This window comes from Sturnus vulgaris, chromosome 17 (genome assembly GCF_052056855.1).
Source record: "Sturnus vulgaris isolate bStuVul1 chromosome 17, bStuVul1.hap1, whole genome shotgun sequence".
NCBI classification, from domain to species: Eukaryota; Metazoa; Chordata; class Aves; order Passeriformes; family Sturnidae; genus Sturnus; species Sturnus vulgaris.
In genome coordinates, this window is record NC_142259.1 from 1,103,381 (window position 1) to 1,130,527 (window position 27,147).

General features: G+C 46.9%; 1 protein-coding gene across 15 annotated transcripts in view; it reads right to left on the reverse strand.

Moving 5' to 3' along the window:
• Window positions 1-1,753: 1,753 nt before the first annotated feature.
• Window positions 1,754-27,147, reverse strand: part of NDRG3 (NDRG family member 3) — a 60,191-nt gene continuing 34,797 nt past the window's right edge. For 6 of the 15 annotated variants that reach the window (XM_014886241.2, XM_088174995.1, XM_014886239.2 and 3 more), the window contains 13 exons: window positions 14,054-14,159; window positions 13,245-13,365; window positions 12,668-12,730; window positions 12,283-12,343; window positions 10,617-10,703; window positions 10,015-10,071; window positions 8,725-8,828; window positions 8,285-8,350; window positions 7,774-7,825; window positions 6,401-6,448; window positions 5,725-5,760; window positions 5,583-5,634; window positions 1,754-3,270 (listed from right to left, as the gene is read on the reverse strand). In XM_014886241.2, the coding sequence (XP_014741727.1) occupies window positions 3,092-3,270; window positions 5,583-5,634; window positions 5,725-5,760; window positions 6,401-6,448; window positions 7,774-7,825; window positions 8,285-8,350; window positions 8,725-8,828; window positions 10,015-10,071; window positions 10,617-10,703; window positions 12,283-12,343; window positions 12,668-12,730; window positions 13,245-13,365; window positions 14,054-14,159 (1,032 nt within the window). In that variant the 3' untranslated portion in view covers window positions 1,754-3,091. Of the gene's footprint in view, window positions 3,271-3,770; window positions 3,810-5,582; window positions 5,761-6,400; window positions 6,449-7,773; window positions 7,826-8,284; window positions 8,351-8,724; window positions 8,829-10,014; window positions 10,072-10,616; window positions 10,704-12,282; window positions 12,344-12,667; window positions 12,731-13,244; window positions 13,366-14,053; window positions 14,160-27,147 lie in introns of all 15 variants that reach the window. The other 9 variants (XM_088174991.1, XM_088174987.1, XM_088174988.1 and 6 more) reach the window with 2 other exon arrangements.

Genomic DNA, 27,147 nt, shown 5'->3' on the forward strand with positions numbered 1-27,147 from the left:
CCTCCCCTCCACGCCCACCTTCCCCCAGCACTTGAGGCCCTGCAGCCCCCATGCAGAAACCTCAGCCCATGGCTGTAAGTTGTATTTTTCCATCAGTGACCTGGAGCTGAGCTCCAGACTCACCCTGTGCTGCTGAAGGAGCCACCAATACAGAAATCTGTGATCCTGGGCTGGACACGCCACTGAATGAACTTCTCCCAAGGTTTTGAGCAACTGGGAACTCACTCCCAAGGGTAAGCACCGGAAAACGATGGCTCCATTTGCCTGCTGAGCATCCCAGTTCCCCAGAGCAGGGAAAGGTCAAGGAAATTCCACCAATTCGAAAGGTTTTACTCCAGCCTCTGCGCTGCCCCTTGAGGGATGAGAATGCACATTTGTGCCCTGCAGCCCCCAGCTCACACTCCAGCAGCCAGTAGGGATCAGGATCCAAGCCCAGGGAAAGCTGCTCCAAGCTCAAGCTCTGTGCCTGGATTTGGTTGGTGTAGTTCATGGCACTCAAACAAATACTTTGTCCCTTTACTAAAATAATTTTTCACATTGATTTTTTTGCCTTTTTAACAGGAAAAGCATTTGCTTACATAAAAACAAGTCTACTTTTCCCATTTATCTTAAGGACAATTAAACCTTTCCAACCATCACTACAGATCTTGCCTTGCTTCTGCCTGTGAGCCGCCACAACTGCACTCTCTGCTTAATCATTCCTCTTCCAAATTGCTGAAGTCTCATCTCCATACTAACCTGGGTTTTTGGTTCAGAAGCAGTCTGGAACTTGGAGCTCTCCTTCTCCAAATCATCATGAACAGCACTTGAGCCAGTCCCTGGTGGTCGATCATTTCCTCTGACTCATTTCACTGTCATTTAAATATTGATTCCTTTCTTTAGGGCTGTATTTCTGGAGGCAGGACCATTCCTGGCTGCAGTCAGCTGGCATTAGATCCCAGTGCTGCACCTACACTGGCTCCTCTCGTGCACATGGTGCTTTGCATCCAGCAGTGCTGAACTTCTCACCATGTCCAGGGGCCAGGTTTCTTTGGTGGTCTCCTATCTCCTATTGATTTAAATTTCTGTTTTTGCTCATTTAATCTCTTTGTACCACCACTACTTGTTCACTGATAAAACTGGTCAGATTTTCTCCATCTCAATTTCCATCCAGTTTGCAATTCATGAGAACACTGTCTCATTTCTGCAATGACCTTCCCCAAGGTCTCAGACAGTCCAGGCCCCTGGGGGCTCTCCATAGGTTACAGGGACACCTGACAGTGGGAATAGAAGCTGGGTCTGGAAAGCAGCAGGTGAAGAACCAGGCGTGTCCCACACTAGGCTGCTGCAGGGTAGCTGTGCCAACAGACATCCCCCTGCTGCCCAAACTGCCCTGGGGCCTCTGGTGCTGTGACAGTGCTTAGCACCGTGTCATGTCCGTGCAACACACCAGCGCAGAGCACTGCTCCAGGGACAGCAGCTGGCTCTGAGCACTGGCTGTTGGGAGGTGGGTTTTGACTGTGCTGCTGCAAACCTGTTCTTGTTTCCATTCTGGACATTTCTAGTTCATTCAGGCAGAGGCCAGCTCTCCAGTGCCCTTGGACGGCCTTCTGCCAGGGGCCATGGGGCTGTCAACCACATTATTTTGGAGCAGAGGTGTCAAGTCCTCTCCCTGCCCTGGGGACGAGTTTACTGCGTGCAGCAGGACACACTCAGACTGCCAAACCCCCAAGGGTGCAGGTCCTGCCAAGAGAAACACCAAGAGCACACAGCATAACAATGAAACTCAGTTATAGCTTTATTCAATAACCGGTACAAAGTCCTCCTCAGGCAGAGCCTCCCGGACCCATTCCCTACCTGAAATGAAGCATGACCCTAGGACGAGTTGGCTCCCATTGAGTCAGGGCTGTTCAGCAGTGAGGAAAGGATGTTTTGCTTATCAGTCGAGACTTGCAGCAGCCTGACCACTCATCCCTTTTCTCCCATGAACACCAGACCCTGGCCAGATAGCAAGCATCTGCTGTCTGCCCTTGGTAACCCAGCCAGGTGTAAAAAGGTAGCACAATTGTGAATTCCACAAAGACAGTAACTACTACCTGCACAGAGGTGTTCACTGCTCACCCTTCTGACCCGACTGACAGCAATGTGTGACTGCTGGCTGTCACATTCACTGGTGCTCCCTCCCCACTGCACCCTGTGCAGATCCTGCCTGGGGCAGCAGCAGTGGGACACAGAGACAGCAGTGCAGGAGATTCTGGGATCTCCACCTGATAAGAAGCACTGTTTCCCATTTCACAACCTGCTGAATGTTAAAGATTCACCTGTGCCAGGGACGAACAGCAACCGTGTGTCACTGCATCCCACCCTTCTGCTGGGTCAGCAGAGGATTGCAGAAGTTGCCTAGAGCCAGGGCTGCTGGAGTTTAATCCCTTGTACTGGTTAATAGTGCACCTTGTTAGTTATTTATTGGTTATTTGCTTTGCGCTTTCAGGAGGCTCAGGTAAGAAATCACTGCTCCTTCTTAACACACATACATAGGTAAGACCTAGACAGGAATCCTGACCATTTGTCTTTCTCAGACTGCATGGCATGTGAAACAGCCCTGGGGACACACAGATCTTCCAGCAGGTTCTGCATCCCAGCTCCACACTGCATTGCTTGCTCCAGTGCCTGGAGTGCCACATCCTCGTGGTCTTACTTTCCCACATCCCACCAATGACATACCAACTGCACAAGAGTCCTTTAGCAGAAGCACAACTAGAAAGCAATTCTAAACCTCACAAAGCCACAGAAATTATATTTAAATGAAGAGGGGAGACAACAGCTGTCATCTGGATTGATACACAGCACAGACAGGAGATGGCATCAGCATGTACAGTAATGGGACTTACTAAGACTGTGGAATGTCAATGAGTTTTAAAGAGACTGTGATGCCAAGGGGATACAGAAAAGATCAAAGTAATGTCAAGTACAGACTACCAAGGAGGTGGCTGCTCGGATGGGCATGCACAGGTTAGAGAGAACAGTTAATGCCATGTTGATGAAATGCTAAATTCTGAGTGGGTTCAGTGGGGTGAGTGGAGCTGTCTGAATCCAGAAGAGGGGCTCCTGCCTAACAGGATACTTCCATGGTTTGAGGGGCAGCCTGGAGGTCAATTCCTTCTGGGGTTCCAGCACTCCCTTCCCCATGGGTGCTGGCATGAGACCGGCTGCGACTGCTCTCGCCAGAGCCCACGCTGGAGGAGGAGTGGCTACGGGAACGCATCAACCGGGTCATGCTGGCTGCTGGCACTGCAAGAGAGAACAAAGGTGGGACTGAGACAAGGAGACAGTTCGGGAGCCAGGACCACAGTCACTCAGGTATGTGTAACTGGGTAAGCACAGAAAGAGCTGTACCCTTCGGAAGAAAACTCACCCTTCACTGCCAAAATTAAGTCTCTGCATGTCTAAAGCAAGATGTGTAAGGCCCAGTTTCAAAAGGTCCAAGGTGAGCAAATGCCAACAGTGTAACTGATCATCTGCAAGTGCAGCCACAGCCAGTGTCTGTGCAAACCAATGCAGCTGTGGCATGGATGACCTTTTGAAAGTTAGTCTCATCACTCTAGAAAATCACAGAGCTGAAGTCATGCAACAATCAACAAAATACAAATGAAAGGTGGAAACCCATAGCACACACGGTACAACGACCAGCCCACCCACAGCAGGACATGCTGAGACAGAGCAAAGCACCCGGAGAACAATTCCACTCAGCACACAGAGCGGGGCCCAGGTGGATGCATGGTTGGAGGTACCTGACTCAGTGCTTAGGTGGCTGAGCTGCACATAAGGGACTGGAAACAACATGAGACAAGGAAAGGGATGAATACAGGAAAGAACCAATTAGTTGCAGTGTGTGATAGTGGCTGCACTACTCCTGGGACCCCCAGCTACCTCTTCTTCTGTTCCCAGCTAGTACGCTGCACTGAAAGCTCCCACGATTTGTTAGAACAGCTGCTAATGAGCATCTCAGGGAGCTGCCAAGCTCGCCTAAAAACCCATCAGGGCCAGATCTCTTCAATGCCTTTAGCTGAAAATCACACTGTACCTGGTGACATTAACTCCCCACTGCATACCCCACACCTGCTTAACAGAGATACTGCTTCCCTGGGTAACTCTAAATACGGGGCAGAAATTCGTGTCTTTGGGATTAAAACATCAAACTTCTGCTACAAGTCTCCTTCAAGGCCCTTACCCTCCACCTGCAGTGCCAGCAGAAGTACATTCAGCTGCTTGAGCCCATGGACAGCAGGCACATGAACAGCTGCTGGAGAACTGGTTTCTGTATTTCTAGCAGTGCCCAGCTATGTTTCGTCTCTACCTTATTCTCCCCAAGAGAACTGACCACGCTCCACAGTGCCCTACACTTTTGCCCATGAAAGCTGGGAAAACTATTCTGGGACCAGCTACTGATTCTGGAAGGAGAAAATTGGCCTGTCCTTCTCCAGTGCTGCATGTCCTATTGACAGAGAGCCGACTTCCAAAGTGCTGCTGAAGCCCTTGCTCTGACAACAGCACTTGCTAACTTTACTAACACCAGAAACACAAGAGACATGAACATTGAAACACTTTTAGTGAGGGTGAGGGACCCTCCTCACACAGCATCTTCCTCTGCAGGATCAGGTTCCTTTGGCCAGAACATGACAATCTTACATGTTTACTTTACCTGCAGAGCCCTGAGGAAAAGCACAGGTTCTGCTATGCCCTGACCATGAGCTGGCAAAGCTGTGAGGAGACCACTCGAGTGTCCTAGCTCTCAGTGGCCATGCTGAGTGGCCAGTCAGTCACACAAACCAACCCCTTCCCTAACTCCAGCTTTTGAAGGCTCGTCATCCACAAAAGGGAACTCCTGGCCCCAGCAGGCAAGAAAGAGCTACTGTAGTGCACTGAGAAGCCCTTCTCCTGATGTTCTTGAGCAGTAAAACCCTTCTTGGAGATAAAGAATTCCTCCAATTCCTCAGGAACACCAAGGGCAGGGAGCTGAGCAGCTGTTAGTCTGACACACTCAGGTGACAGTATCTTCTGCCTCCAAGCATGGGGAAGAAGCCATAGGGCAGGACATGCACTGGTGCAAAGCACAGCTCTCTCTGGGCTCCCTGGGTGCCTCAGAAGTCATCCACGAACCTGTTCTGCCATTAGAGGGATTTGTTCTGGGGTATTGCTTAACCCTGGCAAGTCTGAGAGGAACAGGAACATCTGAGGAGAAAGGGAGGAGCCCTCATACCTGGACTAGTCATGGGGCTGCACTGCTTCTTCCCCTTTGAAGAAGGTATGCACAGATTAGCTGTTCTTTGGTACACACTTTTCTGGATTGGCACAAAGACAGACTTAAAAGGTTCTACCAACACCAGCAACCAGAAAGGTGTCACCAACATATGTCAGGAACAACACTGGTTTTCTAAGGCTTGTCAGCACCCTCTTTGATTTTCCAGCATGGATCAATCTCTTGGCAACCACACTAGCTCAGGGGTAGGGACACAGATGCCAGTGGGCTCAGATGGACCAGAAAGCTTGAGTTCCCTTCATGACAACTTGTTCCAAACCACAAAGTTGTGTTTGCCACTTACTGTAGCCCATTCCCTGCACGAAGTACTTGAAGGCTTCAGTCAGCTTGCCAGGCTGTGGAAACAGAGAGGGTGGCTTTAGTGCAAGCAGAACAAAAGGCTCTGTACCACCCAAATGCCATGAGAGAGCCAAGGTGTGTCTCACCTGAACCACCTGGGGCAAGCCCCCGCAGTCGGCCATCTGCAGCAGGAAACAAAAGGCAGGTTGAGCTGTCCTTCTCACCCAGGAGGACAACCCCAAAGAAAGCCAGCACCACCCACCCACCAGGGCTGAGAGCACCACACTGCAATATCCACCATCTCCCCTCTACAGCCAGAGCAAGGCCAAGGTGATACACCTTCAGGGACCTGCTGCTGAGGGAACCTTGCACCTTGGAGGCCATTGTCACCAAGTGATCTCAGGCCACACTCCAGAAGCCCAGCACCTTCCCAGCCACCTCTCCCCCGGCCACTCTGCCCAAACCTGTCACTTGGCACTTCCATACAGCTGCTGTCTGGCACACTGCAGGGCCACAGGTGAGGGTGGGAAGGACCAGTACACAGCTAGGAAAAAGGATGTTGCTGCTGCAGAGAGCAGTGTGGAGGCAGGGCATCTCTGATAACTCTCAGAGGTCTTCGTCCTCCCTGACAAGTTGAAGGTGGCCATAAAGCAGGGACTGACAAACTCTTCCCTCTCAACTCTGGCTCCATGGAGGAAAGAGCACAACCCTGAATGACTGTCCACAAACTTCTCAAGGCCAAATGTATGCAAAGCAAAAACCTAAGTGGAGCTGAGCAAAAACAGTGTCTTTATACTGGAATGAACCTAGAGTGGCACTCGCCTTCAGAAGGGTAGTTTTTGTTGGGTCAAGACGTGAATTGCATTCGACCTAGAAAAAAGGAGAGAGGGACACGGTGTCACACAGAAAGCTTGAAGCCTCAGATGTAAAATGTGGAGCAGCTGCACCAGAAACAGTGGCTGTCTTCAGCAACAGGAGCTTTTCTGGAGCCAGGAAGGACTGTGCAACAAAGCAGAGATGGTGTAGGAAGTGAACAATGAATAAAAGATCTAGGAAGGAATGGCAGATGTTCCATCTAAGGGATCTTGTGATGGCAGGTCATGACTTCAACTGAAATCATTCCCTAGTTTTGGGATGCACTATAAAACCCTGGAGCACCTTCTGTGCTCTGACAGCAAGACTGGAAGGAGACTTATGTGCAATGCAGCATGAGGGAGGTCACTCATCCCCTGGCCAGACAAGGAGGCCGTGACCACCTCTTCTCTGTAAGACTCCTGCAAAAAGGGAATAGGCAGGGCTCTATAGGAAAAGCAACCTCAGCAGGGAGGTTATCCTGGGCTGGGAACCTGGGCAGCCAGACAGGCACACTAAGATGCAGAAGACCCTATCCTGTACTATGCTGTGGCAAGCAAACAACAGGAATCTTCAAGGGTAGCATCCTAGTAAAGTCAAAACTTGCAGACTTAATTTCAGACTTCCAGATCAAACAGACCAATTCAACAGGCCATGGCCAGAAAATGCTCTCCATGCATGGCTCCTAGGTTCAAATTACTGCTTCAGGAGACTCCTATACTCTTCTACAGTTTTAGACAGCTGCTTTTGTTCACAACCCCCTGGTCTCCCCACAATTCTTGGCTGAAAGAGAGGAGCAACGTCCACCACAACCACACTACCCTGTGCCATGCCCTGTTTATGACTGTGCTGGGAGGGAAGTGGGTTATGGGTGTCAGCAGAGGACAACAGCTCCTAAGTGCTGCCTTCCTGATGACACATTGCTCTAAGAGACCTCTACATGACTCCCCACCACAAGAACTGGAGTCACACTCAGTTATTTTTAATCCCCAGGTAGCCCCAGTGTAACAGCAAAACAACAGCAATTCGAAACTTGAACCAAAGTGCAGGCAGCAGCCTGGCAGAGTGCAGGAAAGGACACACGATCCTGAACAGGGTCCTCTGCATCACCTGCTGAGCAGGGTGCTCATTCAGATTCTGCCATCCTCACCTTGGAGTTGCCCTGAGGGCCATTCAGGACCCCTGAGCCCTGGCTCTCCCATGAGTAGCTGGAGGACTGAAAAAGAGCTTGGAACAAAGAAGCACTGTCTGAAACTAATTATGAGCAAGGTGAAAGCACTGCAGGGCTGCTAAGTGACTTGTGGGGCTCATGTTACAAGAGGAAAGAGTTCATGGATACATACCACTGCTTCCACAGCAGGTGAGTTGTCACCAACAACAAGCAAGGCAGGACACCTATTCAAAAGCCAAAACGGAGGTGTTACTCTAAGTGCATCACCAGAGGGGTTTCTGAGAAGGTTGAGCTCTGTGAATCAACACCTCATGAAAGGTTAACAAAAAAAGACTCAGCAAAATCCCTGCCTGCCATCACCCTGCCATTTTGTTGTACCAAAATATTCTCTAGGGTTTGCAGATGCACCCAGACTGTCCCCTCCATGCACACCAACTGCCACTGCTGTTGCACACATGTGCCTCTGACCCTGCCTTCTGGAGAATCTCAGTGCATTCTTAATGAGAGGACTTCCAGACACCTCTGCCCCATTGCAGCAGACAGTCCTGTATCACAATCTGTGACTGTCTTGGACAGTCTTCCCAGTGCTTGGGCTTGATGCAGTTCTTGCTGAGAAGCAACATCTTTTCTGCTGAAGAGACTGCACAGTCAGCAACTGAGACAGGCTGATTCAGACAACTTACTTGAGTGTTTTTGCAATCATTTCATTGACACCAACAACTGGTCTCTCAATTTCCAGGTCTTTACGACTGAAAGACAAAACAGAACAATTCTCCATTAAATCTGCAGAGAAAACTCGCTATCATGGGGGCACACAAAATCCAATCATGAATGCTGGCTCCAGTACCCAGGCAATTCTGTGCATCATGCCTGGAGCAGTCATCCCCAGAAAACAGGATCCATCTTCTCATGGCATTGCTCTGTGCCCAGAGATGAGCAGCTGAGGATCTGGGGGTCTGGGGCAGACAAAAGGGCTAGGCTTTGCTCAGGATAACAGCTGAAGACTAGGCTTAGGACAAAGGTTTCCCTAATACAATATCCAATAGGATAATACATATGGCAGCAAATCTATTGAGCAGGCCACATATGGGAGCTGCCTGTCAAGCAAAGGGTTATCCTATACCTGTTGTATGAGGTGAGGAACAGCTGAAGGTTATCTTGGTTAATGTCCTGCGCAATATGAAGCCTGTATGTTTGGATCAAATCTAGATTTGCCTGCAGTTCCTCCTGTACAAAAGCAGAAGAATTGAAAAACAGGAAACACACTTTTCACAAGTAAAGAAGCATTGGTCATAAAATGCCAAAGCCTTAAAACACATCCATCCACGTCATTCCCTGTGAACAGTGACACAGAGGGCAGCGACTCCAGACTGCATGAGGATCCCAGAGACATGAGGTGTTTATGGGATGTGCTATACATGCCATGCTTTGGGAATGTGACTACGCTTTTACAACTGGCAGTGCACAAGCTGCTGCAAGAGTACAGGTCTCCTGAGATGGGATAAGTTAACTCCCAAGCCTCAGTAATGCTTACACAGATACAAATCACTCTGCATTTGGCAGGTGTTCCACTTACGCTTAATGCCTAAGAAGCAAAGTACATAATAATACTAATAAAGGTAATACAGTTAAAAAATACATAAGCTGTAAGACTGTGGCCAAAGGAAAGTTCATATCCAGCACCCAGTTCTAAGAAGAAACTACATTCTGAGAGAGGCAGAGGGAGCAGGCAATGCAAGGAAGCACTACATTCAACGAAGGGGCTGGACAGTGGGAAGAGAACAGGATGTGCACAGGAGGAAGCAGTGCTGAGAAGGAAGCATTCCTTTCAGTGCTGATGTGTTGTTGCAAGAACCTGTTGTTCCAGGTCAGAGACTGATCTGCTGTGTGGCATATACAGTGTGCACAAGGCACTACCCCTGCCCAGTAAGCTTGCTGGTGGAGAGACAGCTAATCCCAAACAGAAGGCATTACTACATCCAAAGTTTTTAGGAGGGACTGGTTTGCCTCTGCTGAAAATGAAGGCTAAGATGAAGAGCAGAATGCAGCAGTTCAACATCTGGACAGACACAAGATCCCACTACCAGTTCCCAGCTGACCTATGCTCTACCCACAGTCCAAAGACTTCCATGCTGGCTACAGAAAACTGGCTGCTACTTGTTTCTGTGGCCAGTGTCCCAGGCACCACAAAGGAGTTCTATCAGCAGTGCACGGCCTGGAGACAGGGCAAGAGGAAGGATGTGTGTGCCTCTCAGCATGCCAACCCAGATGTGAGCTTGACACACAGAGAAAATGGCAGTACCTGTGGCAACCCTTATCCGATGGACCAGAACTATTTGGGAGCAGACACACACAGAAGTTACAGCTCCATGTACAGTTGCACAGACAACATTAGCATCTGCTGGGTACTTACATGGCCAAAATGATGTGCCAAGACAATATCCACTATGTTGGTTGTCCAGCCTGAAAACTGAAGAGCGATTGTGAATGAGGAGGAGAGTAACAGGAAAATGCAGTTTCATCACACACTGTAAAACAGCTACTCAGAGTAAAGAAAAAATGAAGAAATTATTCAAATTATATAAGAAGCAAATGCCTGAAGCTTGGGATGAACATGAAAAGCTTCAAAGAAGCTGTGTATACACAACACAGCTCTCCAAAAAACTTGAAACTTAAATAACTTCAAGGGACCAGAATAAGAGAATAATAAAGAGATCCATTCACTATCAATCAAATGAAGCCTGCAAGCAGAAGTACTAAATCAGAGGAAAGCTGAATGATCCAAGCAGTTCATCTGCATTTCTCATTCACATGATCACACTCACCCCTGCTCCTATGGCAGAGGCCATACTATACCCAAACTAAGAACACAGCAGGGAAATTTCACTGCAGAAATTAAATTGTACAGTTTCTGCCAGAAATTGAAAAATTCCTGCATTCTGTAGTTTCTTTTCACTCTACACACTGTTCATTAGGTGCTGTGGAGAGCACATGTGTGGGAAAGCAGAATCTCACCTTGGATGCTGCCCAGTCAATCCATCCCTTTGCACATGGATCAACATTAATAAGAACAAGTCCTTCCACCAGGTCAGGGTGGCTGAGCTGTGGGGAGAGAGCAGAGGCACGCTCAGATGGATGATTCAGCCCACATAGTGGTCAACAGCTGGTGCAACAGCTGGAAGACTTCTTGCAAAAGGTGCAAGACAAAGTAAAATGCAAAGCAGGGAGTTTCTTTGTGCCAGGCAGCCAGTGGCTCCCAGCAAGATCAGACTCGACTCAGTGGTGGCACTGAGGTGTTCCACAGCACCTACAGCCTCAGCAGTGCCTTCTGGTGATCTGTGTACCTGGCACAGCTTCAGGTCCTGCTCAGGCCCTGTGTGTTACAGGGCTGGGAGAAGCAACCTCCTCTGCTCCAATCCAGCACCTCTGTGAAGAACCTGAACAAGCTCCTGTGCCTGGAGAGCACCTCCTTCTCCTCAAGGCAGTGGCAGTTTTCTCAGTGGAGATGGGGCGAATGGCAGGGAAGTTAATGCTGAGGCCCCCACGCCCCTGCAGTATGGAAAGCCTGAGCTGCAGGGGTACCCTCTACCCAGGCAGCACCCCTGCTGCCCCCCTTCCTGCAGACTCCCCTTCCCCTCCTCCATCCAGCAACCCAAAACCCTCCAGTGTACCTTGGGCTGTACCTGGGCAGCACGGGCGTGAAGCACTTACAAGAACTGCCTGCAAACACAGCTCAGAAATCAGAGGCAACCAGCCCCTGCTGAGCCCTGAGCTCGCTCCAAGGCAGCTCTGCTGCTCCACTGCACTGATGTGAAGGAGAAGGAAACACCTCTGTCCTCAGCAGGAAACTGCCTGCAGCCCAGGGAGTGTGGCAAGGGCCTTGTGGCACTTTACTGAGGACTAAGGCTGATTTGCACAAACTTGTCTTTAGCAAGGCTGAAAACTACCCAAGGAACACTGAAACACCAGGGCCTCACACTGCCCCAGCTCAATCCTGCCTGTAGGGAATGGGAAACAGAGAACTTTGTGTAAGGAGGGGCAGCTGGCCAGCACATTGGCTTGAAGAAATAATAGTGGCAACTAAATAACTGGCAACTCTCTGCACTCAACAACCTGAAGAAAATTTTACTGAAAATGTCAGATTTCTTGGGTTTTTTAACACTAACTGAAAGACTCAGGCAAATTCCTGGGCTGCTAAATGATACCCACTGATTTCACAAGAACAGTACACTAGAGAGAAATGTATAAGCAGGTACTGAAATAGAGACAGCTCTCTTGTGTAAGGGTGGAGCAAAATCTGCTTCTTTCCAGTGACAAAGCACATTCCTCATCAACACCGATTTGCAGTACATCACCACATCCATTCTTTGTGCCACAGACAGTGGACACAGGACACAGTAATGCAGCCAGTCTCTGTGAAGACTCAAGACTGGCTATTCCTAGCACTCAGGATGGGCTCTACTGACTCAGAGGCATCACATTACAATCTTTCCATGCCCGGCACAGCTTCAGAGTAACCCTGACTGCTCCAACATAACCATCTGGAGGGAGGTAGCTCTCCCTTGGCTCCCTGCAGCCCTGCTGCAATTACTGAATGTTACTTTGCCCGTGCCCCACAGAGTCAGCCTGATCAATGGTGACCACAGCCCATATGAGTCAGGAGCAGTGAAGAGATACTTACTGCACACCTACTGAGGATATAAGCACCAGCTCCCAGGCCAATCCCAATGAAGCTTTTCAGGCTGAAATACAGGCATTTCACAGTCAGCACAAATAACTTAGCTCAGCTGAAGCATCCCTAGAGGCAAAGCCTTTCCCCTCTGCATTCAGCTGCACACTTATGGTTTGTTTTCAAAACAATGCAGCAATGATGCACCAGCCATAAATTGCCTCATGTAGCAGACAGTGTCCCCAGCACAGAATCAGACGGGGTCACACTGGTTGGGAGATGCTTGTGCCTCTTGGGACACCTCAGTGAGCACATCAGTCATGGCAAGCAGAGACAGAGGGAGGTGCTGGAATAGCAGTATCCAGCTGGCTCACCCCATTTCCTTTCAGAGACTTACTTCAGGTGTGTCAGAACAGCAGGTAACATTTCAGCCAGTTCATCCATACTGGGATACTGGTACCTGAAAAGCAAGAGAGCATGTCCAAATACAGAGGAGCCTGACAGACATTACCTTCCAGTTCCACTCAAGGTAGGACAGACATCTGGCAGACATGTACACAAGGTTATTAATGTGCAACAATTCTGTATGTTTCAGCTGAACTGTGTGGATCCCATCCCTCAGAGCAAGACTAACAAAGCTCTAGGCAGTCAGACTTCTGTCTGACTTTGGGCAGCTTTTTGGGCAGTCAGACTTCTGTGGCAAGATGGACAGATGAAATGCCAGCTTGACTGCAGTGCTGGGTTCATGTTCAAGCCAGAAAGGTGGTACCAGAGACAGCACTAGTGAGGGCTTTACCCATGTCTTAGTAACTGGAGAGTTCCCTGAATGCCCCTTGGGAAGCGTCCTCATCTTGCCATTTCCTCTGCTGCTGACACTTGCTTACCACTACATTCAACCTGGCAGTCCCAGCTGGCTTCAACTGGGTGCTACCTCAGTCCAGACTGAACAACATGGGTCTCTGCACAGCTCTTACCCAGATGGGAATGGAGGGGCTCCTTCCTGTTGGCCTGGTGCATCCACATGGCACACAGCAAAATGATGGGTGATCTCTTGCATGTCTTCGAAGTTAAAGAATGCATTAAAACAGGATTTGTCTGCAACAACAACAACAGAAATAAATTAGACACTTCTTTATATTTTATTGCCAGCCACCCTCCAAACTCCACGGCACACACCTGCAGAAGCTCAAGTCCCCACTGAGCCCATAGGGCAGAGGGTGCTGGACAGTGTATGTGCCATGCCCCAAAACTGCAATTCAGTAGTGAGTCTCAGCAATGGAACTGCCATGACTGGAGGGCAGGCAGACAAACAACAGTCAGCCTGCAGTGCCCTGGAAAGCAGGGTCTTGCAGCATCTGAGTACTCAAAGCACTCACAGAGGAGCACCTGTGTGAATGTAACAGTACATTTTGGGTGGGAAGACATGTCAAAAGAGCAAGTGAGCCCACCAGAACATTACACTACTGCTGCAGCCACGTAGAAGGGACTTGTTCACCTGCACAGCACCCAAGGAGTGGATGCTCTATCACACAGTGCAGCAAGTCAGCTAGAGCACTAGGGTGTTTTGGGTGGACCTATTTCCATCTTTCCACCTTGGCCCTACCTTTCAACGGTTGCTGGAATGGACAGGGACATGCCATGTGCTCTCTCTCCTGCAGACCTTTATCTTTTCACCCTGGAATGACCTCATCTCAGCTCCATGCCAGGCCTGCTACTCCCCACGCTCAAAAGCAAATACCACGAATAATCATTTTCTCAGGGTCCTGGCAATGCAAGGGCTTACGGTTGAGGCCAATGTCATGGTATGTGAGGATGACAGGTCTGTTCCCCTTGGGTGTGCCCCGCATGGTGACATGAACCACTCCGAAAGCTGTCTCAATGTCATGTTCCTGCAGAGAGAGAAGAAGGAGCCCCAGTGTTACATGTGCCACCTGCACAGGGGACCCTAACTGAGGGCCAGCAGCAAGGGCCTCATTCCCACTTTAATACTGCTCTCCTCCCCACAGTACAGCTCTCGAAATCACCTAATGGTTTGGGCTGGAAGGGACCTTAAACACCATCTCATTCTACCCCCTTGCCACGTCCAGGGATGCTTTCCACTATATCAGGTTGCTCCAAGACCTATCCAACCTGGCCAATTCACAACTCTGTCAATTTCTGTATCCAATCTCTGTGTCCAACCACTGCCCAAAGTAGCTTGCTTTTGTACAGATGTGCAAACGGTCTGGGGCTGCATCTTCCCATGATCAAGATCTCTGGGATAACTATGGACTTTGGTAAAGCTGTGGAGATGTCAGGAAAGCCGGGAAAACAACAACACTTGTAGGTCCCTTCTCTCATCTCCAGAAATCAATGGAGAGATGTGCTCTTACAGAAACTGTAAAAAGCACCAATTCTTTTCTTGGTATTAAGAAAGTATTTGCTTAGGAGAAAGCCTCATGGCTCAGCTTCAAGATGGGACATTACAACCTTAGAAATATGTTTTACTAGTTTACATAAAATATATTAAACTTTTTCTTTTTTTACAGTAATTTCAAATGACCTGAAAGTCATTAAATCAAATAGAGGACTGGTGAGAGTACCTGGCTTGCAACACACCAGAAATCCATCTCACCCCACCTTCTGGGCACTCTGAGGGCTGGTTGTGGGGCAGACTGATTTAGTTCTTGCAGTGCAAGACCCTCCTTCCTCCAGCTGTGCTTCTTTTCAAGGACTCCAAAACCTCTCACTCCCCTTGCCCCAGGAATGTGGCAACAGGAGGATGCTGGCCCAGCCAAATCACATGAGGTAGCCTGAAACCTTCTCAAGCTTGACTTTGAAGGATGACAAGATACCCCTCTGGCTGTCCTTGTCCTCAGAATGGGGCGGGGTTTTGCCTGTACGCAGCTGTGCATGTACAGAAGCTGGAGTTCTCTACAAAGCAGCAGAGACCCATCTGCTGATGACATTACCTTACCTGAGGCTCACCTGGCTCCCTTTTCCTTAGGAGGGGACTGGGGGTGGTAGGGAAGGACTTGTCTGTGTGTGCAAAGCAAGCATGTGTCCACATGGCAGGAATTCCTGTCCTCACTGCAAGGCTGCACAAGGCTGCACAAGGCAGCCTTGGGTGCAGTCTCTGCTTCCTCAGCCTCCAGCAAATCTCCAGCTCTGCCCCTTGTTCATGTCTCAGCTCTCAGGGCTGCTCTGCTGAGCTGGGCAAAGTACTGGTCCTGTACTTCCGGAGGATGTGCTGTGCAGCCACAGCACTGGACTCCAGTTTAGTGCTCTCCAAGCCTGCAGGTGTTAATGAGTTTTTTTAATAGAGTGGTCACTTTTGGAGAAGGCGATTGGCAGTGCAGGTGGGTGGAAGGGTGAAATACAGCAAATCCAAAGGAGAGCACAGCAAGTGCCAAAGTGGCTGGAGCCTGCAACCCTCACCTGCACTTCCCTACACCCCTGAGGGCTGGACTAAGCACTGCCACTAAGAGCAGGTCTCTGCCAGCTCTGGCACTTGCTAGGCTCTTCCATAAGCAGCTTGAAATCATTGAGCTGGCAGGAAACTAACCAGTTGCCTTTTTTTCTTTTTTCTTTTATCTTGCTTTGTTAGACTTCAGCCAGGTCAGTGAGTTAAGAAGCTCACAGAGAAGTCTGGTAAATGCTGGTTCTGGCTCAGAGCCCAAGGGGAGTGCATGGGGGGCAGAAGTTTATAATAACCTTGCCCCGAGCACAAGACCAATTAAACTGACTCATGAAGGGGGGACACCTGCAGGGGACAAGGGAGCAGCAGCAAGAGGTCAACTATCAAACACAAACACTAAACTGATGGATCAACGAGAAAAGCATAGAAAGCAACAAAAGAGTTGATGATACTGAAATATGTCTGCAACATAATCTTTCCTGTAATTACATTTGAACTTACTGCTAAGTAAAGTATGCTTTTACCAGGTAAGCTACAGGATAAGGTACTAGAAATAGGAACATCCATTTCCCTTCAGAGCCTCTATCCAAGCATCTCACTGTGTTTCACACTGCAGCACCCTGCATTTCTGCATCCCAAAGCTCAGCTTGGATCTCAGCTCTCAATTCGGGAAGGAAAAATTTCCTTGAACTAATAATCAATTCTTGGTTTCCTGCTTACTTTGACTTTACAGATTGTGTAAACTGTGATTTGGGGGAAAGGACTCTCCTGCTACTCCTTCAGTCACATTAGCGACTCAAACACAGGGAATGTACACTTGTTGGAGGTTAGGATTTTTTTAAATTTTTTTTCCTTTCTCTCAGGGAATTTTCTCCTGGGAAATTTCTGTTGCCTAAGAGATGATAACAACAGGTACTTAAGAGAGAAAAAGAAGCGGTCAATCGAGGGGGAAGGGTGCAGCTGTCTACTCTCTTAGCCGGGGGCTTTTCACTTGGGAAGGGCACATACACCGCCCTTTCTGGGAGACTTTTGGCTGGGGGCTGAGGGGCTGGGCTCAGCTCCTCACTCACTCTCTTGGGATCCGAGGGGAAGGGCCGAGGTGGTGCCACCGCGGGGAGAATTCACTGCCAGCCCGGCACTGCTCCTTCCTTACCAGGGCTGAGCCTTACCTGAGCTGGGACTGGGGCTCTGCCTCTGCTCGGGGCTGTGCCGGGGCTGCTGTTTGTTTGCCTTGTTATACACACACACACTGGCAACCAACTGCTGCTCCTTCTCCCATAGCTCTGCCTGACAGCCCCAGCACTTCAAAGTCAGAATAATCGGAGGGAAGGGGGTCATGTTCTTCATTCCAAGGGAGGTTCCCACCTTCCTTGGGAGACACCTGTCCTTCAAACCAGGACAACACTGAACATAGCAGCAACATAAGGAATTCTATCTTTAACAAATCTCAGCAAGCAGCACTTGAAAAATATAAGATGCTAAATCTGCATACTTCTCACTCTGCCCTGTACAGCGTCAGTGCCTCAGACTGGGAGCACTTCAGGCAACTTCTTATTTGTCCTGTTAGTTCCCTGGCAAGGTGGAAATCCTCCTCCTGGGAAGCAGCTACTCTTGTCTGCTCTGAATAAAGCTTATTATTTTTTAAAGCCTTTTTCCAAGGCTTCCTTCTTTCTACAAAGGGAGAAGCAGCCACTACAACTAGACACGGATTTCTACCTTTACTTTTTTAACTGGGCATCGGCTATCATGCTGATCTCTTTTTCAAGATTATCTGGAGAAATAAGACTGAGTTTTACCCCCAGCTTCCCTACTGGTAATTCTGTGTTAGTTTTTCCAGCGAACTTTATTTTCCCTGGAACATTCCCTGGAGTTTTAGGGCTTTTATCTCAATCTCTCATTGCAAAGGACAAAATCATTTTCAGATGCCACACAATTAAATACACATGACTCCCCATCACCTGTTCGTCTCCACAAAAGCTCTCCTATGTATCAAAGTCACAGGACAGCACGAGATAGAGGCTTAAACCAGAGCTTAGCTATTATGCTTTAGATGACAACAACAGTCTCTACACTTATACAATACAACTGCTACCTTGAACCACCCCCCAAAAGTTATTATTTAGTTACATTATTACTGGCTTATTACTCTCTCAAATGCAGAGCAGAATAACCCACTTACAGTGGGTACCACAGCACTCAGTGAGAGAACAGGAGCTTTGCAGGCTATACCCTCTGTCCTTGACAAACACACTTTCTTCATGTTTTTGTAGACACCCTTCAGAGCTGCCTAGTGAGATGTCCTGCCTGTGTCATACTGCATCAATGCTTCTGTAACTGTTGTCCAGTTCCAAAACACAATTCTGGTATGTTTTCTCCTGGTATTTGCCCTTTGCCTGTGTAAAGTGTTGGAAAGTAACAGACACTTCCAGACTCTGGCACACTTGGTTTCTTTCTGCTCTTTGCTCAGGCCAGCTACGACACACGACGTCAGTGTAGTTTGAAAAGAAATTCAAGGGTTGTTACCTTGCAGGTGTCTAATTCCAGCTAAGGTCTGAATGCTTACCTGGTTTAGTGCAAGGAAGCAGTAATACAAGAAGGCAGGTGGAAAACATGTGACCAGGAGACAGCCAGACTTTTACAAACCTGCAGTCTTCAAAATAAGGGAAATGAACACAAGAGAAGCTCATGATCCACGGGTTGTGTTTTGCAGAGCTGGATAAAATTCAACTTTTACTTAGGTACTAAAAACTTTATCAGAAGCTTTTCTGAAGATATTTTTATCTTTTGCCTTTTTTATATAGTAGGTAAAAATAAACAGCAGCTGCAGCCCACCTGCTGCAAATAGGAGGTGGGTAGCAGAGACAGCATGGCTCCCAGAGCCCATGCCACACTTACTGCTAGGACACAGCACTGAGCCCTGCAGGCAGCAGCCATCGACCCACTCAGCACAGCTGGGAACCAGAGCTTCAACCAGCAGTGCCTGGAGCTCGGGAATGAGAAGAGCAATGATGGAGGAGGAAGGGAAGACATGGAGACCAGCTAGAGCTGTAGCTTGCTGACTTCAGGAGCCTGTGCTTGTGGAAAAAGGAAAAGTGAGATACAAGTTCTCAAACACTTGCATCTTATAACAGTTTCCCATAACTTTCCCAGCATCCAACAATCTGAAGGTCAAATGAGACTTCCTTAACTGGAGATGTGTTCTTCAACTTTCTGAGGATGGGGCTGCAACCCCCAAACACTTGTGCTTTTGGTACCTGTCTCCTGCTGTGACCAGAGCAGCTGAACCTTAATAATGTGTGGGGTAAAGAACCACATAATTCTCCATCTTGTATCTGCTGATTTTGCATGAGATCTCCCGTCCATTGGTTTGGAAGCTGGGGAGCAACTGACCCCATTTCCATAGTCCCCAGAAGTGACACCCTAACAGCTGGTGACCTCACATGGCCCTTTCTGGGCTGATGTGCTTGGGATTGTGCAGCCAGCCCTGCTACAGCAGCTGGCCCTGACCATACTGCTGTGCTCCAGAGCTGCCCCAGGCAGCTCTGTCCTTGCTGAGCCAAGGGGCCTGGCAGGATGCCAAATGCGTGCAGGCACATGCTGTGATGCACAAAGCAGCACAATGGGGTTGCTTTCTTGTCTGTTCCTGATGAACAAGGATTAACTTGCTTTGCTGAAAGCCACAAGCCCTGTGCTGACATTGTCACTCATCCCTTCCAATGTTAAGGTCTTACATCTCTGGGTTGTCAGCCCTGAGCCCATGCTTTCATTTTCCACTCTAGGAAAGTTTGACTCAATGTGTAGCACACTTTGTTTACCCAAAGGCAGATAAGTTTTGTCACCTTCCATCACTTTTTCCATACCACTGAAGAGTATATTTAAGCAGCACAGGTCCCAGTACAGATCTCCAGAGTGCTCCTCAAGTGATCTCAACTGTGAAAACAAATGCTGGGCTTCTTAAATCAGTATTTCATCCATCAGTGGACTTTTCCTCTGACTGCATGGTCTCCTAAGTCCCTTAAGAGATATGTCTTAAAACTCCTTTTGGTCCTGTCTCTTGGAAATCCAAGTAGGTTGCATTGATTGAATTCCCTTTATTTATATAACTACAGATTCTTTTGAAGAATCCCAACAGGTCTGCAGAGCAGGACTTCTTCCATTGAAAAAATTATATCACCCCTTCCTAATATTTATCAGAGTATTTGATCCACTATACTCTGCTAATTTTGTCAGTCTGTCTGGTATAACTGGCCATTGAATTCCCAGAATTCCTCTGAATTCTGATCTATCTTATAAAAAGTGTCTGACAGATTAATCATTGGGCACCATGGCAGCTTCAACAGAGGAGTATAACCTCCCTCTTAACACCTCAACTATTTAATCTTTAAACTTATTTAAATCTCCTGGGTTGATACTTTCACTTCTGGCAACCTGCTATAAATGCATAAATATTATTTTTGTAGAGCTTCTGCAGCAGGCACTGTGGGTTAAGGCAGGGTCTGCACTGACTGCCCACAAAGAACATTCCAACACAGACTCTCTGAGTTGCTCTGTGCCAAGCCTGCATGCAGAAAAAAAATGTTTAGTTCTTCTTCTATGACTAGCCCTAAGCCTTCCTTCCAGGTTCCATTTTGACAGATCTAAAACAAGACAGTTGGGTTTTTCCCCTTTGCAAATCATCTCTCAAAAACCCTTCTGCCTGCTTTGTTCTGTTCATATATTTAATCTGCCAGAGTTTAGAAACGCTTCCATTTTCTCTAGCTTTTTAAAAAATGCTTTGTTTACAATAGCCTCCCTGCCCTTCTGTTAATCATGCTGGCTTTCTGACACCATTCCTTGTCTCTTCTGTAATGGATGATGGACATTTGTTCTCATGCTCAGTTTATGTTCAACAATCTTCTCTACTTCTGTGCAGGCTTTGTTCTGAAATTTGAGTGCAAAACTAGTGAAGTTTTCTATGGTTTGCTGGTTAGTTTTTTTCCTTTTCCCCAGGGATGTTGATCTGGAATACATTATGGTTCCCATCACAAAGCAGCTCCTGGAAGGCATGGAATACATTTCTCTGCCCTCAGAATCATGTCAATGATGGCTTTTCATGCTCTGGGGCTCCTTAACCTGCTGCCCCACAGAAGTCTGTGGCTAAAATGCAGTGTTGTTACCATGTAATGGATGCATCCTAGATTGGCTGACTTGATGATGAAGTGCCACTGGAAAGAGTCCTTCTCCTGTCCCTCTGCCATGCCCCGTGTCCAGTGAGCTGATGGTCTTATGGAAATCTGTAATCAAGAGTGCAGGGTTGGGTTCACTGTCCTGTGAGTTTTGCTATAATCCCTATGGTGCCAGCTCCTGAGAATCCCTGCTATTCATCAAAGAGCCCTGCACTTCAGAAGTGTGTGTGAACCATAGTGGCTCAGATACTAGGTGGTGATACAACATAACCCAACAGAAGCTTTAAATATCTGAGATCAAACTCAAACAAGAACTGCTGGAAGGCATTCTTTGCTGGGCATTTGCAGAAGGTCAGACAAGGATGGGGTATTATTCTATTTGCCCTTAACATTTCTGAATGCTTCTCAAACTAAAGTGGAAAACCCACACCCAGCTATGCCAAAGTTGACTGCCAAAGCCTAAATCTGCTGTGGGACTGATTACAGAAAGAAGTAGGTACTTGGCCAAAGGTTCAAACACAGGAACCATTTTTGACTACCACCCTCTGCCTTTGGCCCGAGAGGGAAACAACGACAGTGCCACTGACAAGGCACCTGTTAAAGAATCCATTCAGGGCCAGTAGCTTCAGCTGCAGCTGCAGTGGAACTGCAGGTTGAGCTCTGGAGGGGCAGGAGCCTAAGCAGCAAGAGGCCGTGAACTGAAGACCCTCTGAAGAAAAGGGCCCAAGGACCTGAGGCCCAGAGAGGGGACCCAGACTCAGGGACACTGCAGCAGCTGAGGACCCTCAGACTTTCCCTGTGCTGTGAGGGGATAAAATCCCAGGGGCTCCTTTGTTTGGAGTCCCTCTTTGGAGGCACCAGCTCGAGCTTTTATTTTGTTGCTTTGCTATTTAGTTGTTGCACCATGATTAAATTATGTTAGGGATCTGGACGTCTGTGACTCTGCTATGGAAAACCTGGGGTAGAGCCAGTAAGAAACCTGCTGTGACTGAGTATGGGATGTGAGCTGCCAGGGACTTGGTCCCAGTTCGGATGGTGTGAGAGTGACTGCCAGAGTAGCTCCAGAGGGGTTGGACAGGGAAGTTTCCTTAACACCACCAAAAATTGCCCATACTGAGAAAAAACATTGTGAGTGGAGGAGTGAGGCATCCCATGGCAGCTCCAGAGGTGCTAATGCCTTAAGCTCCAGAAACTCACAGGCAGCAGAGGTAGCAGTCCAAATTCCAGCCACGCTCTCAAAGACCCAGGTCACAGTGTGATCCAGTACTTAAGTTTTAGAAGTTATTAAAGGCTGAAGAAACCATTTGTTTCACAGTAGGAATGATTAATGACTAGAATTCATATTACCAGTGCTTTTCATTACTAATTTAGTAAGCTGCTTTTTTGGCATTACCAGATGAGTTTTACTCCCAATGTGAAGCTGGCTCAAAGCTCAAAATTAATTCCTTAGAAAAACTGGGAATTTATTTAATTTGGAGACTGACAATAAAGAACACATCTGTGAAATTCCTTCAAAATTTTTTTTAACATGAAAACCTGGGAGAACACAGAGCAGCAAGGTATCTGTTGCTTGCACTCTTCTCAAGCTTGCTGAATGTCTGTACTAGCATAGGGCTAGAAACATCCCCAAAAAACCTTTCAACTTAAGGACATTCAGCTCCTGGTTCACCTAAGGCAAAGAAAACTGCCCCTGACATTTTGCTGTAAGGTGGGGAAGATGCAGATTACCCAGGGCAGGCTTTCCCCTTTTTCACTAACTTTGTGGCTACAGCTATTTACTTTATGTCATCTTTGCCAGTCTTGGCAAAGGTGAAAAACAACCACACCATGCTCCTGGGGCAGCCTATCCAGCTACTAATTACAGAGAGATTAAAGCAGACACTCCGTTGCTCTTGGAAACAGCCGCCCTCAAATTTCTACATGGTACTAAAACAATACCACAAACTGACTGTAAGATAAGGAAAAAACATTGTAAGACTGTAAAACATCACCACCTGGTAAGTCTTCCCATTATAATACTGCCAACCTTAAGGCAGCTGGCAGCTGAGTGCTTCCCAGCTCCTTCTCAGTGCAAAGTTATTTTGGAAATAGTAGAATTGAAGGAGTTGGCTGCATGGGAAGCAAATCAAAATCAGATTTAAAACAACACCTTGAAGTAAATTATTCATTTCCATTCACAGCAGAAACTCATTAATACAAAACACAATATGATCTTGTTTTGGTTTGAAAGACGGGTGTTTGTTAAGAAAGGCAGGAGCCTCTCTTGAAATGGAAAATGTAAACCCCCTCCCTCTAAATTATTATAATTTTTGAAATTAAGGAGCTCTCAGAAAAATATACGGGAATAGGAATAACAGTTCTCTACTAGGAAAAATTAAAAGAAAAGTAATACAAAAGAAAAGGAAAAAGAAGCAACAGAGTCAGCACACAATCTGACCCCCCATCAGTCAGTCAGGGTGTTGGTGCAGTCCCATTCAATGGTGGCTGCATCCTCCTGCAGTGACAGATGTGGTTCTGTTGGAGCAGTGCTCCTGGAGAAAGTGCAGTTTTCATCCAAAGTTCCAGGGATGATGTGGAAGGGTCTGGTTTTCCTCTGGAATCCAGTGGAAAAAGGCTGCTCTGATGTTCCAGATCTCAGATTTTATCTAGGTAGGAAATGCTTGGCTCCTCCCCCTGGCTGGAGCATCTCCCAATGGGATGATGGAATTTTATCAGTCATGCACTGGGACTCAATGGCCCATTAACAGGAGATATTTCCTGGAGGAAGGATGGGTTGTGGAAAAGATAAAGAACACTGCCCCAGCTGGTTTTAACAGATGGTGATAAGAATACATACTTTTGGTTACATCCTGCTTTGCAAGCCAAGACAGAAATATACAGGCAAGAAACGGTTTCTGGTACTCTGTGTAATTGGATTAAGTCTTAAATAAGAGAAATTCTGGGTGAGAACTGAGAGCAGCAGAAGAATGAGATATGTAATCTGCTTACACAAACTCAAAAGCAACAGGAGACATAGTTCCAAGCAACTGCTCCAAAGGTAGGTGATGGTGAAAGATGGACCCAGTGCATCTCTGTGACCCTTGCTAATGCCCAGTATTAGCCAGCAAAAACTGGCAAGTTGCTTCCAGACACAGATCGTGCCAGAGAACAGACACTGGTTCTGCAGTCAAAGCAACTCAGTCAAGTGAGCTACAACACGAGCATGGCTGACAGGCTGGGTTTGTGCTCCCAAAGCAGAAATCACAAACCCCTACAACCACACAATGCTGAGACCAATAAGCAATTCATGACAACATGTCTGAGATGTAGATTCATTTCTCCATCTCCTGCTCTGCCCATGTGTTATAAGAAACAGTTAAAACCACAACCTTCTTGCACTCCAGTCAAGCATCCAGTGTCATGAGCAAGGCACTCAACAGAGACTGAGGAATACATGGTGCTTCTTCCTCCTGCTCTGAGAACAAATCCCCTCTTCTCCACCTAAGGCAGGAAACTGGACCTGTCTAAATCAGTAATAGTTCAGGGTGAATTAAACCATGGCAGCTGGCAGGGAGGCACTCTGCACTGCTGTTTTGAGACAGCAGAGTGTGAGACTGCATCCTTCCCCACGGGCTGCAAACAAAACAGCGAACCTCTGGCTCTCTCCCATCCCCTGGGCAGTGGACTAAAGGTGCCACCACTTGCAGACACACAGCCTTTGTAAACCTGAGGCCCACACAAGGGAGATCTGAATGTGCTAATACATAGGTGAGCATGAAATAGTTTGTATGAATGCTAGACTCCAGATCACCTTAACTCCTCTAGGAACATGGCAGGTAAGCCAAGGGCAATGTTTCTAGCCAAGGAGAGCCCTCCTACTAATATTATGTCGCAAACTGCATTTCAGTACTCTGCTGAAGACAATGAACATCTTAAAATCTCTTAAAGAAGAGAATGCAGGACTGTGTTCTGTGTCTCCAAACTTTCCACATCCCTGGGAACTAGAACTGCATTGAATTAAACCTGGTAGTACAGTTACTCATTAATTGCTGTGAAATACCATTAATTGCATAATGGATGAAAACGGCTCAACCTAAAGCATATATATTTGCCATGCTCTAAAAACTCACGCACAAGAACTAAAAAGTACAGGAACTTCAAGTATTAAAAGTGCATAATCACCCCTTTGGCACACTGTTGTCATAGAATACAGAAAACAAAACTAATGTTTAAGTAAATCCCAGAGAAGGATTGAGCACATACATTTAGAAATAAGAGTCATGCTCCAGTCCAAGTCCAGCTAGCTAAAACTTTCCAGAACTCAACACCACACTTTTACAAAAACGTGAGCTTTTACATAGAAAACCAGAGGGGAAGAATCACAGGAAAAGCTTCCCAAGAAACATAAAGAATGCAAAAAAGAAGGCCAAAATAAAATTCTATTTTAATAATTGTTGTCTTTACAGTGTTTTTTTGCTGTGATGTCAGAAGTTAAAATCAGTACTTTAGTGGTAATGCTAGTTTTAATAAGATTAGGAGCAGAATTAACCTAGCAGGTATTGAATAGACTTGCTTTCTAGATTAAAACATCTTATGTGTTCTAATTAATTTCACTCTAGGACTTTAAACAAAAGAACTCTTTGTACAAATCAGAGGAACAATGGTCCTCAACATCCCAGAGAAAATGTTTCAATAGGGGTGAGAACGGCTCTCATTATTCACACAGAAAGCAAACCCTTCCTCAAAAGTGCTAACATTCTATCTTATTTCAGCACAGTAAACAGAAGATGCCTTAAAACATCTTGTATTAAATGCCACTGGGTAGCACCCACAGGCTGTCTTAAATTTAAAAACTGAATACAATTTCAAAAAATGAGTACAGTTTCAATTCAACCTCCCCAACATCAGGAAATGCACACAATGGAATGTCAATAACCTCTCAGCAGCACATTCCCTCTCAGACAGCAGAACAAGTAAAAATAAAGCAAAGAGACTAGGCAAGGGTAAGAAAACTTTTAAAAATGCAGATTAAAAGAGCTTCAAACTACTTTTAAGTTTACATACTTGCAAAATGACTTCTCCAAAACTGAATCAGTACAAACATGGGCTTATTGAAAAGTGACACTTTCAGTAAAAGTAAGTGGTAAAAAATTCCTTACTGAGGTCTGACATTAACTCTGCAAACATTGTGCTGTGTTTTACCCTGGGCACAAGCAACTGAATAACTCCACATTTTCCATTAATGCCAACAAGACAGCCTATTTTTATACCAGGTAGTTTCTTTCCTCCAAGGGTTTATGTATGCCTTGTTCTTTCTGTTTCAGATGAACCCTGCATGTCCTGGACTTACTTATTCCCACCTCCTCCTCCTTGAGAGCTTTCTGCACATACTTAGCCAAATCCCAGACCACCTCCACACTCCAAGCCCCCTTCTGCATATGTGCTGAAAGCCAAACACTTCTCTGTCTTCCCGTAGGAGAGAGGCAGCAGAGGGGAACTGTCAGCTCAAATGATCAACTCATCAGATCAAATAACAGCTTATTTCAGACTGAAACATAACACAGGTTTGATTGGATAGTTTTACAAATTTATCAGCATATTCCTTCATTTCTATTTAAAGAAAATAATCTGGAAAAGAAAAGAGATGTAGGCTGAGACAGAACACCTACTTCTGAAGGCTGCAGAGGTTCTGCAGATAGTAATAAAAGCACAGGCACAGCTCTATTAACAGTGCAGGTCACCACACCATCTGTCCATAAGGATTCCAGACGATTTATTCGACCATCTGCCCATGGACATTGGGAAAAGCCAAGCCTAGACTTCATTAGGGTTCATAGCACTTTTAAGTAAAATGTAGGTCCTAGATTTAGGTTAATACTTTTTAGTTCTGAGAATAACCTGAATTCATATTGCTAAAGACCGCTAAGCCCCATGCTAGCTGCCCACTCCATCTCCACTGCAGTTACCAGATTATGTGGGGCTGTTTAACTGATGCCTAGGCAATCTGTTACATATCAGGGTTAGCTTTGGTTGCTTGCATATGAACAGTTTAAGAAAACCAGGACAGCTGTATCTGGAAGTCAAATAAAACAGGATTTGTTCCAATATGTCAGTGTCTTTTACTGGGGAGCTTAAACAGGACCTGCACTGCCAACAGGGTTATCAACAGTGCTGATAGAGGCTCACTTTTCCCTCACTATCCCCTTCCCTCACCACACTGCCTGCAGCCCTGCAAGCACAGTTCAGGATGCTTTAACTCCATTTAAAACAGCTTTTTTTTATCTATTAGAAAAATTAAAAGGTCTGAAATACAGGTCTCACATCACTGATGACATG